A 17,271-nucleotide genomic window follows, 5' to 3' on the forward strand; every position below is an offset into this window, starting at 1 on the left:
CCCCGTCAAGCACTGCTGTGTGGGGGGGCACAGCCTCAGGGCTCCCATCAAGCCCCGCCAGGTGGGGGGGGGTGCAGCCTGAGGTCCCCTATTCTGGCACCGGGGCAAGGGGCATGCCTTGAGGTACCACATCAAGCCCCGCTGGGCGGGGGGTGTGGCCTGAGGTCCCCAGCACAGCATTGGAGTGGAGGGCACGGCCTGATGTCCCCAAGCCCAGCACTGGGGTGGGGAGCGCGGCCTGAGGTCCCCCATCAAGCCCTGCCAGGCGCGGCCTGTGGTTCCCCGCCAGGCAGAGGGTGTGCCTTGAGGTCCCCTGTCGAGCTCCGCTGGGCTGGGGGCACGGCCTGAGGTCCCCTGTCAAGCCCCGCCAGGTGGTGGGTACGATTTGAGGTCTCTTGTCAAGCCCTGCCAGGTGTGGGTCATGGCCTGAGGTCCCCCGGCCTTGTGCTGGGGCGGGGGGCAGGGCCTGAGATCCCATCAAGCTCCACCGGGCAGGGGTTGCAGCCTCAGGTCCCTGCTGATCACTCATTGTGGCTTGCTATGGGAACCCTGCCTCCGCTGTGGGCGCAGCTATCTTGTGTTACAGGAACCCCGCCTCTGCTGTGGGTGCAGCCATCTTGTGATGGCGTTATGGCATGGGGATCAATTTGCATATTAACTCTATTATATAGGATTTTCTGGAAATATTGCATTCAGTTTTTTTATATATATGAACTAGGGGCCCGGTACACGAAATTCGTGCATTGGGTGTGTGTGTGGGGGGGAGGGAGTGTCCCTCAGCCCAGCCTGCCCCCTTATATACTGGGAGCCCTCAGGCGTTGACCCCCATCACCCTCCAATCGCAGGATCGGCCCCTTGCCCAGGCCTGACACCTCTGTCAGAGGGGACCCTCATTTCTCCCCATCACTGGTTCTGCCCCCAGCCCAGGCTTGATGCCTCTGGCCCCCAGACCCCTCCGATTGCTGGCTCTGCCCCTTGCCCAGGCCTGATGCCTCGGCCAGAGGCGTAGACCCCCATCACCCTCCGATCGCCTGATCGGCCCCTTGCCCAGGCCTGACGCCTCCGCCAGAGGTGTCAGGCTTGGACAGGGGACCCCCATCTCCCCCCGATCACTGGCTCTGACCCCCGCCCAGGCCTGAGGCCTCTGGCCCAGGAATCATGCCTGGGCAGGGGACCCCCATCTCCCTCTGATCGCTTGCTCCACCCCCCGCCCAAGCCTGACGCCTCTGACCCAGGCTTCAGGCCTGGGCAAGGGGACCATCATATCCCCCCAATGCCCGGCTCCGCCCCCCCAGCTCCCCGCGGTTGCAGGCTCCGCCCCTGCCCAGGCCTAATGCCTCTGGCCTGGGCGTCAGGCCTGGGCAGCGGGGACCCGCAGCTGCAGCAGCCCCGCGATCATGGGCTCCGCTTTAGGCCCAGGCAAGGGACCCCTAGCTCCTGGGACTGCCAGCTTCGACCGTGCCCAGCTCCCATCGCTGGCAACACCCCTACTTCCTGCTATCACTAGCCAGGGCGGCAAAGGCACCTGATTCTCCGATCATGGCTGGGGGGCAGGGCAAAGGCGGCCCCAGGGTTTCCCCCCTGGGGTTTCCGATCACTGTCAGTGGCAGGGGGCTTCTTCCTGCTTTCCCTTTCGCCTCCCTGCATTGTGCCTACATATGCAAATTAACTGCCATCTTGTTGGCAGTTAACTGCCAATCTTAGTTGGCAGTTAATTTGCATATAGCCCTGATTAGCCAATGAAAACGGTAGCGCCGTACGCCAATTACCATTTTTCTCTTTTATTATTGTAGATGTTTTACTTAACTAACTTTGCAGTACAGGTGAGTGTTTTACCTTTTAAGATATGCAGAACTGTGATCTAAAATGGTCTTTCCCTTTGCCTTCCCAGCCACCTACAATAATGAAAATTCTAGTTTTCCTTTATTCCTGTGAGCACATGTGATGTTTAATATTTTTAAATTGTAGGCCCGGAAATCAGTATAGTGTTAACTTGTTTTGTTTTAAACCCGTTTCCCTAAGATATTTTTATGGTGAGTGGTTCTTGATGCATTTATTTACATTGGCTTTATCTCTTTTGTTAAAATGTCTGGTTAGAAATTTCTGCCAATTTTTAAAATGAATTTATGATTTAGCCAATAAGAGGACAGTTCAGCATCTAAGATACCTGTTTTCACTTCACTCATTCCTCAAAGACTCAACTGACTTCTTTGCCATTTGGAACTATATGTTTTGAATAGTGGAAGCACAATTGTATTCTCAAATTTTATCTTATGTACAATTTAATGCCTACTTGCATATTACATTTATAAGTTTAATCTAAGTTGCTAATATTCTCCACCATTCATTTTAAGTTGAAGCACTCAATAATACATTAAGTGAAGTCAAGATTTATAGTATTTGGCAATTTTCCTGGTGTAAATATTCTCATCATCATCACTTTTTTTTCTGGTATTAACATTTTATTTCAATTTAAGGTAGCAGAAATACAAAATAAGACATTTTGACACCTAGAGCTGATGTAAAATATCACTTTTCCGATTTTTAAAATCTTGAGCATCATTCTGCTCTAATGAGCCTTAATACCCGAGAGGAATATGGGCTCCTCAAGCAATAGAATCTAAAATATGGAAGTCTTAACATCTCGCTGGAAGTTACAGAGATCACAAAGGGTATGTCTAGACCCAGAGATTTTCCTGACCCCTTACGTCTTAGTCTCAGGGAGCACAGATGTCATCATCTCCTATGGGTGATTGTACAGCAAAGACCCAGTTCCCCACCCTCCACACTGACATCAAGCACCTTCCCTCCTGTTCTCTCTGCAATTGCATGCTCTAGAGCAGCCGTGGGCAAACTACGGCCCGCGGGCTGGATCTGGCCCGTTAGAAATGAATAAAACTAAAAAAAAAAAAGACCGTACCCTTTTATGTAATGTCTACTTTGAATTTATATTAGTTCACACAAACACTCCATCCATGCTTTTGTTCCAGCCCTCCGGTTCAGTTTAAGAACCCATTGTGGCTCTCGAGTCAAAAAGTTTTCCCACCCCTGCTCTAGAGTCATTAGAACCTTGGCTTCTGGTTCATCACTGTTTCAGTAAAAGGAATTTGGTCAGAAGTCTTTGGTCATGAACTCACAGCCCACTTCTGAGTGTGATCTTTGATAAATCTCTGGCTGCCTCGGTTCCCCCACTACGGTCGAGGAGAAGACCCACATGTTGAGAATGCTAATTAGGAAAGGTACAGGACTGCAAGCATTCCAGCATCCATGTTCTTTGACATTAACACCAGTCACTATGCTTCCTCCGGGTTTCTTTATCTTTTGCATTGCCCAGGTGAGTGAGCGCTCAACCAGGTGGGGCTGATTGTAAAAATGCTGACATTAACATCAATGTTGATCCTGGGTTTTCATTTACTTGTGCCTGAACCTGTGCTAAATGTGGTCCCTCCATAGTTCTCTCCATCCCCATTGGAGGGAGCACTGGGCCTGATTTTCCCTCCTTGTCTCAATGTTCCTGGGTGTCCAAGCTCACCCAGTAAATGATGAGAGTCCTGAGGTCATAAAGTGATGCTCTGAGCAACCCCAGGCACCTTCCCTATTAGGTGTCAGAATAGCTTACACATGGGCAAGGGATTGACCTTCTCTTCAGGGACCAAGAGGACCACCCAACATCCCAGCCCTCTCCAGGGGTATCAAGCTCCTCATTCATGGGGGTGGATTAGGGTCCTAGTATTCTTCACCCTCAGCTTTCCCCCATTTGTACCCATCCACGTATTCTTTTCCAGGGATGCCAGATCTTCCAGCTATTCCTCGAAGGCTTAGAGTCTTCCCAAAACGGTGCCTCCACACTCTATTCCTCCTTTCTGCCATCAGAGTCTTCCCCAGTTCTCCAACATCACTCAGCCTGCAGTTCTATGGCCCTTCACTTCATCCATCCATGAACCTGATAGGGGACCCCAAGGGGTTTACATTAATAAATGGGGTTTACATTAATTTAAATGGGTCCCATGGAGTCTCCTCAAGTGTTCTTATTCTAAGTGAGAAAAAGGAAACATTCCCTGCACGTTTACGGCTTTTCTCCAATGTGAACTCTCAGGTGTCTAACCAGGTTATGTTTGTAGCTAAACATTTCCCACATTCACTACACTAACTACATTCACCAGTGTGAACTCTCTTGTGTTTCCTGAGGCTATCACTTTTACTAAAGGATTTCCCACAATCACTACATTCATACGGCTGTTCTCCAGTGTGAACTCTGTAGTGTGTGATGAGGTCAGTTCTTTGACTGAAGGACTTTTCACATTCACTACACTCATAATCTTTTCTCTAGTGTGAACTCTGTGGTGTTTAGCGAGGTGAGCCCTTTGACGAAAGGACTTCCCACAATCACTACATTCATATGGCTTTTCTCCAGAGTGAACTCTGTGGTGTATAATAAGGTCAGTCCTTTGTCTGAAATGCTTACCACATTTGCTACACCCAAATGGCTTTTCTCCAGTGTGAACTCTGCAGTGTCTGGCGAAGTTGGACATGTAACTGAAGAACTTCCCACAATCACTACACTTATACCGCTTTTCTCTAATGTGAATTCTGTTGTGTTTAATTAGAGCAGTGCTTTCACTGAAGACCTTCCCACAATCAGTACACTCATAGGGCTTTTCTCCAGTGTGAACTCTCCCATGTTGAGGGTGGTTAAACATTTGTCTAAACACTTTCCCACATGTATTAGACTCATAAATCATATCTCCAGAGCAGAGACCTTTCTCATAAGCAACTTTCTGTTTCTGGCTTGCAGATGTTTCACATTCAACCCACTGGTGATATCTTTTTCCACTGAGACATTCCTGTGAAATCTCATTGTTACTGTGTGGCTCCTTGGTGTTAAGAGTGGCCTGGTGCTGGATAAGGCCTGAGATGGCTGGGGAGTCTTCCCCAACCTCCGTCCTAGCTGCAGGCACCCCAGATAAGTAGAAGCAGCAACTGGTCCCAAGCGAGGACCTCTGCATATCTTCTTTCCAGGGCTTCTCTCCACTGGCATTCTGCTGTTGCTGGTGAGGGTCTGCACTGGAACACAAGTCTCTCACACACGCATCACTTAAGAACACATTCTTCTCAAAGTAAACCACTTGTAACTCAGTCAGGTGCAAAATATCTTTTAACACTGAAAAGCACGGCTTACACAGATGGGTCCTCTGGGTGGCTGCAGCTGTCTTGGAAGCCCTCACCTGAGACTCTCCTACAGATACACTGTGCTCAGAATAGGCCTCCACATCATCCATCTTATGCCAATGACCTGAAAACAGAAAATGATGAGGAAATGAATGTTGACAGGGTGAAGTCCCATTATAAAAGTGTATTGCACATACTATATTGGTTTCATGCAATTGGTTGAAAATGAAAGACCGGAAAGATGGATTAATGAGAGGCCATTGTGAAGTTCTTGACCACTGAAGATCACAAAACAAGGGAGACTTCAACAGAAATAGAAAAACATGGCAAGCACTACGTGAAAGAGAAGCAGATTCTCCAGATCATTCTGCTGTTAACAGCATTCAGTAGATCTTCTCTGCTGGTGACATGGGCAAGCTGTGCAGAAGGTTGGTTACATCTCATTCCAAGTAAAATTCAATAAACAAGTAGCTGGTGTTTAAGCACGTATGTGCTCCTCCTAACACTTGCATAGTTCCATGTTGTAGTATACTGCAGAAAGAGATGTACAGAGGAATGGGTGATGTAAAAAGGACACAAAGGTGAAGGTAGCCAAAGATAGGAAGTCACTGATAAAATAATGAGTCAGCAAAGTGTCAAGGGTGGAAAAAGAAAGGTATAAATGAGGAATGACCTCTGTAACCTGCACCAAACACCATTAGACAGGAGCAGGTTCCTGGTACAATATGAACATCATCCTTTTGTCATACCTTCCCCAAGTTGCCACTCAGAAGGGCCAGGCATCTTCTGAGACCATCCTGTATGTTAACCCTGGAAAAAACCAGGATTTTCCCTGCAACTCCTTCTCTAGAAATACGTACAAACTAAATATTCTGAGTATGAATGAAAGACAACAGAGGTGAGCAGCCATCACTTGCCCATAGCATTCGGCTTGCAATAGTATTCACAGAAGGTAATATTACAAACAACAATGGAAGGAGGGTCTTACAAGAACAGCCCCTGGTTCATGTACATAAAGAAGATACCTGGCACAGGCATTCACCAAGGTCCTTATCTACAGGAAAGGTGCAGAAGTGGAGGCCATGGATCTGGATATAGTCACCCTCCCTGGGAGAGGAAGAGCAGGAGGGGCCCATTAAGCTGTCTGTAAGACTGCTGACACCCAGACACTTCCTGCAGTTTACCAGTTTAGGGAGGTTTATGGAGTCTATTGCTCAGGGCTCTCCACAGAGCTCAGCACTGGCAGCCACAGTTTATGGACAAGACAGTGGGGGAAATTAGCAGAGCCCATGGTCTGGCTTTAACAGAAAGAGAGAGAGAGGGTGCTATGTCTGGAGAATAAATGAAGAGTGGGCATCACTTCAGGACCCTAGGAGAGATGTGAAGGTCTTACCTACGAATGATACAAATGCAAACACTTCCAGCATCACATTGCAGTACAGACGTCTCTGAGACTCATCAAGGATCTCCCATTCCTCCTGAGAGAAGGCAATGGCCATGTCTTCAAAGTTCATATCCTGTCATAATAGAGACAGTACATCCCATGATAAGATTCTCTCTTCAGACTCCAAGCTTGTCATACTCTCCACCCTGCACATCCATCTGCTCCCCTACTCCCCAGATCAGAGAAGATAGCAGGCCTTGGTCCCATCAAAGTCAATCTCTCCTTATATTCCTACTGATGCTGTGTCTGCTCTGACCCTCAAATGTGAGTCACACTGCCCCTTTTCAATAGCAGTGGGTGCCAGGAACATAGAGTAGGAAGCGATGCTGTACAAAAAGAGAATGTGATGGATTTGACACTGATCTTGTCAGGCAAAACCCATGTTGTCCTCTAAATTGTCCCTCCAAGACACCAAACAACATGGTAATGCCCATTACACTTCTGACTCCAATCCCAGTTTGCTGAGGTCATCACTTTGCATTACCTGCTGCCCATAGTTCTTTGATCCACACTTGTCTCACAGCTTCATTCTCAAGGCACAACTTCACTGGGAACACAAGTAAGCCATGACAAGGACAAGGTGTTTCCTAATCAGCTTCTTTTTCAAAATTCTAGTTCACCGCCTCTATAATATATTTCCCTCTGATTCTTCTCTCTTCTCATTTCCCCATGCTGGTGGAGATTTTCAAGTGCAAGTGACACTGATGTATGCTCTCTCATTCCTATTGTTCACTGGGTCAGCCCTCAACAAGAAATGGCAGGTGGGGAGATATACAGCCCCTAAACCCTGGCAATGGCATGTAGCACCACAGCAACCCATCTTGTTAGGAATTCCCCGTATTAAATCATATTTAATCATATTACCCTAAAATTCCCAGTATTAAATCATAAAGACACCATCAGAAATGGATGCCCTTTTCATTCACTCATATGTCAATATTGGTGCCCTGCTGCCATGAATTCACACTCCCTCTCCAAGTGCAATCACTCTTCCTTACTACACCTCTCTCATTCCTGAACTCCCAGAGACACAGCCCCCATAGCCATCTCCTGGGTTTTCTACTCAGTACTTAGCATGTGTGTTCCAGAGAATGCTTGGCAAATTCAAAGAAGATCAAGGGTTCCATCAACTCTGACAGTCCACAGTCATAGCAACAGTCTTGAACCTGCTAAGACCTCCCTCCCTGAATGTTTATTCCTTCAACCTCACCTACTGAGAACCACATCACATTTCAGATGAGCATAGCCCACCTCCACTGGTGCTGCACCTGACTTCCCTTCACCAGTCACAGGCTTCATCACTCAAGTCCCATCACCTATTGGCCTCTACCCAATGACCAGTGAGTCTCACAGATGACCCCTCATGGCCCTAAGCAAATCAACCAGACTGACTGCAACACCTCAGGCCACACCCAATGGCACAAAAAGTTCCTGGTGGATGTTTTAGAAGTAAGTATGCACCAGCCACAGTCTCAACTTGTTTGAATTACTCTTCAGCCTCCAATTTTAAAAAATCATCTAAACTCCTACTGGTCCATAATTCTCCACAAGCTTTTGAAGAAGTCTTCATCGTAAACTACCCCTCAGAGCTGGAGATACTCATGAACTGCTCTCTGAAATCTCAGACTCTAACAGGCTAAAAAGAAAAGTGTTTGTATTCCCAATGAATATTACTTTTTTACTATGATTTTCTCCATCTCAGTGGATGGTGCTTCCACACCTGCAGCTGCTAAATCCAAAATGTCACGACTTCTCTGACTCTTATCTCTCTCTCTCTCTCACATCCTGAAAATTAGAATATTTAGGTGGCCACACCTAAAACACCAATCCATAATGCAACTGTTTCTTCCACTTCCACAGTCACCATCATGGGCCAGTTCCCATCACCCTCACTAAGACTATCGTCCTACTATTTCTACTACCTCCCTCACGCCCATATTGTCCATTATGCTGCAGCCACACATCTAAGGAGACCTTGGTCACATCACCTGCCTCCACTGCTCCAAATCTCCCATTGCTCCCATAACATGCAAAACAGACACCCAAGTTGTCACAAAGTTCCTCTAGACCTGACTTCTGTCCCATTGTTACCTGTTCCCATTTGTTTTTTTAGAAAGAATACCTGCCGGTTCTGAAACCAGCTCAATCTTAACTCCAAGCCATGGCACATTATGGGACCTATGCCTGGGAGGACCTACAACTTTTCATTCCACTTGTGCCCCAAACAGGGACCTGGACTAAACATTTTGGGCTTGGTGTCTGATTGAGGTCCTCAGGTCTAAGGAGAGGACTGTCCCAGGAGACTACTATTGCTTAGGTTATAAGAGTGGGAGGCCCTAAAATAAGTTCCACAAACCAGTACCCCTAAGTGATTCTGCATTTGCAGGAATCTGTGGAAAAATTAAGGTTTGTTGAGAGCCTTTCAACCACCATCAGGATCCATGGACTCAGGCTGCCCAGTAGCCTTACCCAGCCCTAGGGCCAGGTGACCTCGAGATGCCTGCATTACCTCAGGACTCAGTCCTGTGCACATTCTTGCCAGATGCATTACTTTTACAGGACTTCTCCTTCCTGTCCCTAACTGGTTTCCTCTCTCTTCTAGTCTGTTCTTCCTCTGAGCATTTTGGGTAAATGTTTAGTACCCTATCTCAGACCATATCCCTTGTTTTTGTCGCTATCATGGATGGCCCCACTTTCCTGATATTAATGTAACAAGCATTCAAAACTTGAAAGAATTTTTCTGAGTTTATTTTAGCAAAACTGACTACAATTGGCCAAAAGTAGAATCTCAAAGTATTGAGATAATGCTCCAGAGAATGTTGGTTTTTTCCCCCCTATTTTTTTACACTGCAATCAAAGGAGGAGGTGTGAGTGGGCTGCATGAAATCCAATGGTGATAGACATGGGAGGCAAGAGCAAGTAAAGTGGGGAAACCTCTGGGATTAGATAAAAAGTAAAATGATAGACCTATGCTGTTGTACATAGGTTTTTACAGGATAGTTAACAGTCACTAATTAACAGCATAACAATAACAATGAGTGAATTTGTGGTCTCCACCCTGGCCCATTGGTTAGTCCCTAAAGGGTCCAGAAAAAGGGAAGTTACATGTTACCCTGACATTCCAACAATATGTTACCACCGATGCAAAACAAACAAACAAACAAAACAAAAACAGACAGGCTTAGTTAGGTAAAGATTGAGTTTTGTCAGAAAAGAATATAGCCATAAAGTTTATGACTACTGGTCATAAACTGCATTTAGTTAAAAAGTTTTAATTACTTTGGGGTTATTTAGGTTTCTGAGTTTGCATGGCGGCCATGTTGGCGCTCCCTGAGATAGTCGGGTTAGCATGTGGCCCCTTTTCATCCACACTGAGAAGGAAAGTAAAATTCATCATGGAAAACTTGGCCTCATGTTCTTGGCTGCATTAAGACACAAAACAGGCCTGGGTTTCCCGAATCCTCCTGGCTCAGTCATACCACCCAGTCCTTACACAGTGGCATTGCACCCTGTCAACCTCTTCATCCCATCACACCCTGTGTCACCCACAAGCAACTCACTGTTCTGGATGCAGCGACCAGGGCTGCAGGACCTGAGACACACCCGCAGGCAAGGCTGGAGGGATAAATGGGGTGAGGCTGAGTCACACTCTGTAGCAGAGAGGACTGTGTGAAGCAGCAGGCCTCAAACCTGCCTGTTGCCTCCCATGCCTCATCCTCATTCCTATCTCATTCCTAACTATCTCATTCCTAACAATGAGTGTGTCACCCCCAACAACAAAAGGCTGGTGGGTAGATAAATGTCATCTAAGCCCTGTACCTGGCAGGTAGCACAAAACACCCCTCTTTTCGGGCAATTACCCTAAAATTACCCTTATTTTATCTTCCAGACTCCACCAGAAATGGACTCTCCCTTCATGCACTCCTATGTCAATGTCAGGGCATTCTGGCCATGAAGTCACACTCCTCTCCAAGTGCTCCTCATGCTTTCTACCACGCCTCTCTCACACCTGCACTCCCACAGTTCGGGCCTCCATAGTCCTCTCCTCGCCCTCTTACTTATTACTCAGCATGCGTGGTCCAGAGAATGCTTGCCAAATTCAAACAGGATCAGTACTGTCCAGACACTGACAGTCCACACACACAGAGGCATTTTTGATTCCTACTATGAAGGCCTCTCTCTCCATGACTGTTTTTCCTTCAATCTAACCTATGAAGAACCAGAGTCAGATCTCAGATACAAGAGCCAACCTCCCCTGGTGCTGCATTTGAAGTCCTTTCACCAGTCACAGCCAACATCTCTCCACTAAACCGTTACTCAATTCCCAGCTGTGCTGCCCTCTGTACCATGCCCAGTGAGTCTCACAGATGACCATTCAAGCCGCTAAGCTAATCTAGAAGACTGACTGTTACTCCCTCAGCCAGGCCACACTGAGGATCACAACAATATCCTGGTGAGTATTCAGAGAAGTAAATATGTACCAACCCAATCTCATCTAGTTTGAGTGACTCTTTGGCCTCTACTTAATCTCAGGTCCAATCATCTTTTAAAGACCTTGGCCACTGCAAAACGATTCTCTCTCCCCAACACTCTACATGACAGTTTGGTCCCTAAGCTGTGTTGTGACACCCACCTCCCACAGTGGCCCCAGCAGGAAAGCCAGTCCTCGGGCTCACACCGTCCCTTCTGAGATACTACCTACCATTACCAACCTGACCATGATTCGCTGTATTAAAGTGATGTACAGTCCTGGCTGATGTGTCTCGTTTGAACACAGAGTCATGCACTGGTGAGGTCACATGCCTGGGTTGTGGGCTGGATCCACCATAGGGGTTGTGCAGGCATCAGCCGATCCTTGTTTCTTGTTCATCCCTGTTTCTCAGTCTCTCTCACTCTCCCTTCTTTTCTACATCTAAAAATGTGTATATATATGTATGTATGTATGTATGTATTTTTCCAAGAACATACCTCCAAGTTCCTGAATCAGCTCACTCTTCACTCCTAGCCTTTGCACATTCTGAAATCTATGCCCTGGAGGACCTCCCACTCATTACACTGGTTGCCAGAAACTAGGGCCACTGCATGAAGCCCTAGTTGTGGCCTTAGGATTCTGGGCTTAGTGTCTGTTCAAATTACCCAGGTCCCAGGGCTACAAGAGAGGCTGGACAGTCCCAGGGCACTACTATCTCAGAGGCCACAAGTACATGAGGCCCTGAAATAAGCTCCATAAACCAGTACACCTACCATAACCGATTCTGCATTAGTAGGAATTCGTGTAAAGAAAACGGTCTGTTGAGAGCCTGGCAAACACTGCCAGGATCTAGGGGTTCAGGCTGTTTGGTACCCTTGCCCAGCCCAGAGGCCAAGTGACCTTCAGATGCCTGCATTAACTCAGGGCCTCAGTCCTAAGTGCACACTCTTGCCAAGTTTGCTATCTTTCAAAGGACTTCTCCTTCCTGTCCCCAACTGCTATCCTCTCTCTTCTAGTGTGTTCTTCCTCTGAGGAGTTTTGGGAAAAGTTTAGAACCCTACCTCAGATAATGTCCCCATTTTATTCTCCACCATCGATATCCCCAGCTTCCTGAGAATGAAACTCAAATGTCTCATGCAAAACAGCATCATCCTCTCTGTTGCCTTTAGACACAAAACAGGCCCAAGATTCCCAAATCTTCCCACCTCAGCCACAATAACCACCTCCTTACATGGTGGAATTGCAGCCTGCCACCCTCTTACACCTGACACACCTTGTATCAATCACAAGCGACTCAAGGTTCAGGACGCTGTGACTTTGACTGCAGAGGACTTGATAGGCACCAGCACCTGAGGCTGGAGGGTAAATGGAGTGAGGCCGAGTTGAACTCTGTAAGCAAAGAGGAGCCTGGTGGGAAGGAGGCCTCCATACCACCTTTTGGGGATCAACAAGCCTCAGGCACACCCCTGAAAAGTGGGGACACTGCCACTCACTCCTAGTCCCCGTTGTGGCTCAGCACTCTGGAGCTTCTGGCTATGTCAACAGAACAAAAAGGTCAAAAGGACCATCAGGAGAAAGACTCAGGAGGACACACCCAAACCAATGAGCACTAGGATAACGCGCCTGTCCTGGGCTTTCATTGGCTAAACCCAGTCATCATTACGTGCAATGCCTTTTGGGTAATGTCCTTCTCCAGGACACACAGGTGGCATTCCGTTCCCTGTCACTGGCCCATCATTGCAAATATTGGTTTGTGGGTGCCTGAGTGGTGTTGGGAAATGACAACATTAGGTTATTGGGGTGGTCTCAGGTTTCTGGGAAATGTCTGCAACTGATCTCTTGTTTTGAGATATTATTTCAGATTCCGTGAAGCTGAGAATGTCGCTTAGGTATAAAGTATTCTTTCATAATTCCTGAAGAGTACAAATCTAAATCCAAATAATTTGAGTTTTTTTCAAGAGAGGAAGGGACAGGGAATGAGAGAAACCCGGATAAGCTGCCTCCCACTTGCCCTTTACCCACCCACTGGGCATCCAGTCAGAAAACCTAGCTTGTGCATCACCAGGAATTGAATGGGCAACCTTTCTGTGCATCGGAAGATATTCAAACATTAGAGCCATTCCAGCCATTAGAATTTTTATTTTTATTTTTAATATAACAATCGCACATTAAGAGAAAAATCAGTCTATGCTAGAATATACACAATCTATCCAATTTCATTAAAAACGAATTTTCTTGGCGCCCATGCTGGCACCCAGGTCATGACCTTCCGGTAACATATGCAGCAGAGCTTGCTCCCTTTCTCACTAACCATGGTCCCAAAGAACAGAGCAGCCACCAGCCTGCTCTAGGACTAGAGAGGCCCTCAGAGCCACACACATGGCCCAGCACCAACTCTCCCTGGCAACTGCCCTGGGCTTTTGCCTGCCCACACCCACCTGCCCAGCTGCCACTGCTGCTCCCAGCCTTGACACCTGAGAGGAATCTGAGCTCCTCAACCACCTGAATCTGAAATAGTCTAGTCCCAACCCCTGGCTGGAAGGTGCAGAGACCACAAGGGGCATATCCAGGCCTAAAGCTTCTCTCAGCTGATTTGCTTTTAGTCCCAGAGATCACACTGATATCATCATTCCCTGTGGGGGAGGGGAGGGATTGTGCAGCTCAGCCCAGGTTCCCCACCTGCTACAGTGACAGCAAGGGCACCTCCCTTACTGTTCTCTCCATCAATGCCTGCTCTGCCTTCATTAGAACCCTGGCTGCTGGTTACAATACAGCCCCTGGGCTGTGCTGGTTTTCACGTGTGTGGACTGACTGGGTGATTAAAACATATATATATATATATATATATATATACACTAGAGGCCCGGTGCACAAAAATTTGTGCACTCGGGGGGGAGGGGGGTCCCTCAGCCCGGCCTGTGCCCTCTTGCAGTCTGGGACCCCTCGGGAGATAACGACCTGCTGGCTTAGGCCTGCTCCCGGGTGGCAGAGGGCAGGCCCAATCCCTAGGTGCAGCCCCTGGTCGGGCTCAGAGCAGGGCCTATTGGGGAGTTGGGACGCCACCCCGTCATGCACAGAGCAGGGCAGATCGGGAGGTTGTGATGCCACCCTCAGGCATACTCAGGGCAGGGCCGATTCAGGGGTTGGGGCACCGCCCCCTGTCACACTCAAGGCAGGGTTGATGGGGAGGTTGCGGCGCCACCCCGTCACGCACAGAGCAGGGCCCATCAGGGGGATTGGGGCTCCGTACTCTGTCACGCACAGAGCAGGGTCAATCAGGGGGTTGGGGAGCTCCCCCCGTCACACACAGAGCAGGGCCGATCAGGGGGTTGAGGAGCTCCCCCATCACTCAGAGAGTAGGGCCAATAGGGGAGTTGGGGCACCGCCCCCGGTCACATACAGAGCAGGGCCGATGGGGAGGTTATGGCTCTACCCCGTCACACACAGAGCAGGGCCGATCAGGGAGTTGGGGCGCCGCACCCTGTCACACACAGAGCCGCAGGGTGATCAGGGGGTTTGGGCACTGCCCCGTCATGCTGATCCTGGTGCCGGGAGGCCTCACGGCTCCGCTGATCCCAGTGCTGGGAGGCATATTACCCTTTTACTATATAGGATAGAGGCCTGGTGCATGGGTGGGGGCTGACTGGTTTGCCCTGAAGAGTGTCCTGGATCAGGGTGGGGGTCCCCACTGGGGTGCCTGGCCAGCTTGGATGAGGGGATGATGGCTGTTTGCAGCTGGTCACACACCCTTCAGGGTGGGGGCCTCCACTGGGGTGCCTGGCCAGTCTGGGTGAGGGGCTGAGGGCTGTTTTCTGGCTGACAGGTGACTGAAGCTCCTAAACGCTCCTTTTTTTCTTTTCTTTTTTTAAATTCTGGGCCAGCTTTAGCTCTGAGGCTTGGCTCCAGCTCTTAGGCCTCCACTGCTGAAAGCAGGTTTCTGGGGTTTTGTTTAGCTTCTATATTTGTAACAATGTTTCAAACTGCAAGATCAGAGGCGGGCAGCGGCAGGCGGGGAACGTTGGCTTCCTCTGTCACTGAAGCAAGCAAGCCTTATGTTCGCTTCAAGCTGCCTGGCTTCCGGCCACCATCCTGGCTGGCAGTTAATTTGCATATCGCCCTGATTAGCCAATGGGAAGGGCAGCGGAGGTATGGCTAATTACCATGTTTCTCTTTTATTAGATAGGATACACACACACACACACACACACACACACACTAGAGGCCTGGTGCATGAAATTCATGCATGGGTGGGGTCCCTAGGCCTGGCCGGGGTCAGCTGCCAGCCAGGGCCTGCTGGCTGCTGGCTGGGGCCTGCCAGCTACTGGACGTGGCCTGCCAGCTGCCTGATGGGGCATGCTGAACAGGGGGAGGGACTGTGGGATGTTTGCCAGCCGGGGTGAGGGACTCGGGGGAGGTTGTGTGGCTGTGGGAGGTTAGCTGTGGGAGCATACTGACCACCAGGGGGCAGTTCCTGCATTGAGCGTCTGCCCCCTGGTGGTCAGTGCACATCATAGCGACTGGTTGACCAGTCGTTCCCATTATTCTGGTCATTAAGTTGTAATGGCTGCACAGGTATATATATATATATTGATTTTAGAGAGAGAGAAAAATGGGGCAGAGGGAGAGAGAGAGAGAGAGAGTTTGAGAGAGAGAGAGAGAGAGAGAGAGAGAGAGAGAGAGGGCAATTATTTAGTTCCATTATTTTTATACATTTTTTGATTGGTTCTTGTAATCGCCCTGACAGGGGATGGAACATGCAACCATGGCATTACTGAAATGATTCTCTGACCCACTGTTTGGTCAGACATGTGTGGAATTGTAAGTGAAATAATCCAATAATGTACCTGAGAATAGATAGATACAAAAAAACCATCATGATGACACATAGTGGTGTAAGGCTGGAATAGGATTCATGGGATTTCATAGTATCTTTTTCACATGGATATATTTCAATTAAGCCATTTCAAAGGCAGACTGTATTTTTGTATCAGTTATTTTATATGGTGAGAATGAAGCACGATAAAGGCAGAAGGAACTTGGTTTTAACGATGCAAGCATGTATGGAAACACCAAAAACCACTTTTTTATTTTAAAATGTCCATTTTAAATCAATTCTACTTAAATCAAACTTTGAAAAAGGTTTAAAGTTAATGCCCCAATAATTTTACTGTTTTATTATGAAAGTGCTTGAGCATATTTGGTACTGGTGTATCAGCATATTGGAAATCTTATATAATAAAGAGGCAATATGCAAACTGACCATCAAGCCTTCATACAAGATAGCTGCCCCCATGTGGTCACAAGATGGCCGCCACAACATGGCCAGCAGGGGAGGGCAGTTGGGAGCAACCAGGATTGCAGGGGAGGTTGTTGGGCGGGGGGGAGCAGGCCTGCTGGGGAGGGCAGTTGGGGGCAACCAGGCCTGCAGGGGAAGGCCGTTGGGGGCGACCAGGCCAGCAGGGGAGGGCAGTTGAGGGGGGAACCAGGCCTGCTGGGGAGGGCAGTTGGGTGGAACCAGGCCTGCAGGGGAGGGCAGTTAGGGTGACCAGGCTGGCAGGGGAGGGCAGTTAGGGGCAACCAGGCTGGCAGGGAGAGCAGTTAGGGGCGATCGGGCCAGCGGGGGAGGGCAGTTGGGGGCAATTGGGCTGACAGGGGAGCAGTTAGGCGCCAATCAGGCATGCAGGCAGAAGAGGTTAGAGGTAATCAGGCAGGTGAGTGGTTGGGAGCCAGCAGTCCCAGATTGTGAGAGGATGTCTGATTGCTGGATGTCTGTCCGGCAGTCGGATATCTCCCAAAGGGACCCGGATTGGAGAGGGTGCAGCCTGGGCTGAGGGACACGCCCCCCCCAAGTGCACAAATTTTGAGCACTGAGTCTCTAGTAAAATATAATGATGTGCTACTGCAATATCTTATTATGTCCATGTTCAGTGCACCATTTGGGCAGTTTGAACCTCAAAACAATGAGAGTACTTATACCAGGATAGTAACAAAGATTACAAATGCAGGCTTCACTTAATGCATTACTGAATGCTTAGACTTAACATATTTAACAATTCAGATTAAACCTGTAAGTATATAGTACAAGTGGGTTTAAATTGTACACAGGAGAAAAATTGAGAAAGAAAAATTGAGAGTGTAAATGATTTGATACTGGTCTTGTCAGGCAATACCCTTGTAGTCCCTCAGA

At 48.3% G+C, this 17,271-nt stretch overlaps 1 protein-coding gene across 4 annotated transcripts in view; it reads right to left on the reverse strand.

Annotated features, from left to right (window-relative positions):
• Positions 1-2,440: 2,440 nt before the first annotated feature.
• Positions 2,441-17,271, reverse strand: part of LOC118654984 (zinc finger protein 772-like) — a 38,241-nt gene continuing 23,410 nt past the window's right edge. For 2 of the 4 annotated variants that reach the window (XM_036306299.1, XM_036306298.1), the window contains 2 exons: positions 6,563-6,686; positions 2,441-5,293 (listed from right to left, as the gene is read on the reverse strand). In XM_036306299.1, the coding sequence (XP_036162192.1) occupies positions 4,122-5,293; positions 6,563-6,683 (1,293 nt within the window). In that variant the 5' untranslated portion in view covers positions 6,684-6,686 and the 3' untranslated portion in view covers positions 2,441-4,121. Of the gene's footprint in view, positions 5,294-6,562; positions 6,687-7,097; positions 9,145-17,271 lie in introns of those variants that run through there. The other 2 variants (XM_036306300.1, XM_036306302.1) reach the window with 2 other exon arrangements.

The sequence above is a fragment of the Myotis myotis genome, unplaced genomic scaffold (assembly GCF_014108235.1).
Source record: "Myotis myotis isolate mMyoMyo1 unplaced genomic scaffold, mMyoMyo1.p scaffold_m19_p_40, whole genome shotgun sequence".
NCBI lineage: Eukaryota > Metazoa > Chordata > Mammalia > Chiroptera > Vespertilionidae > Myotis > Myotis myotis.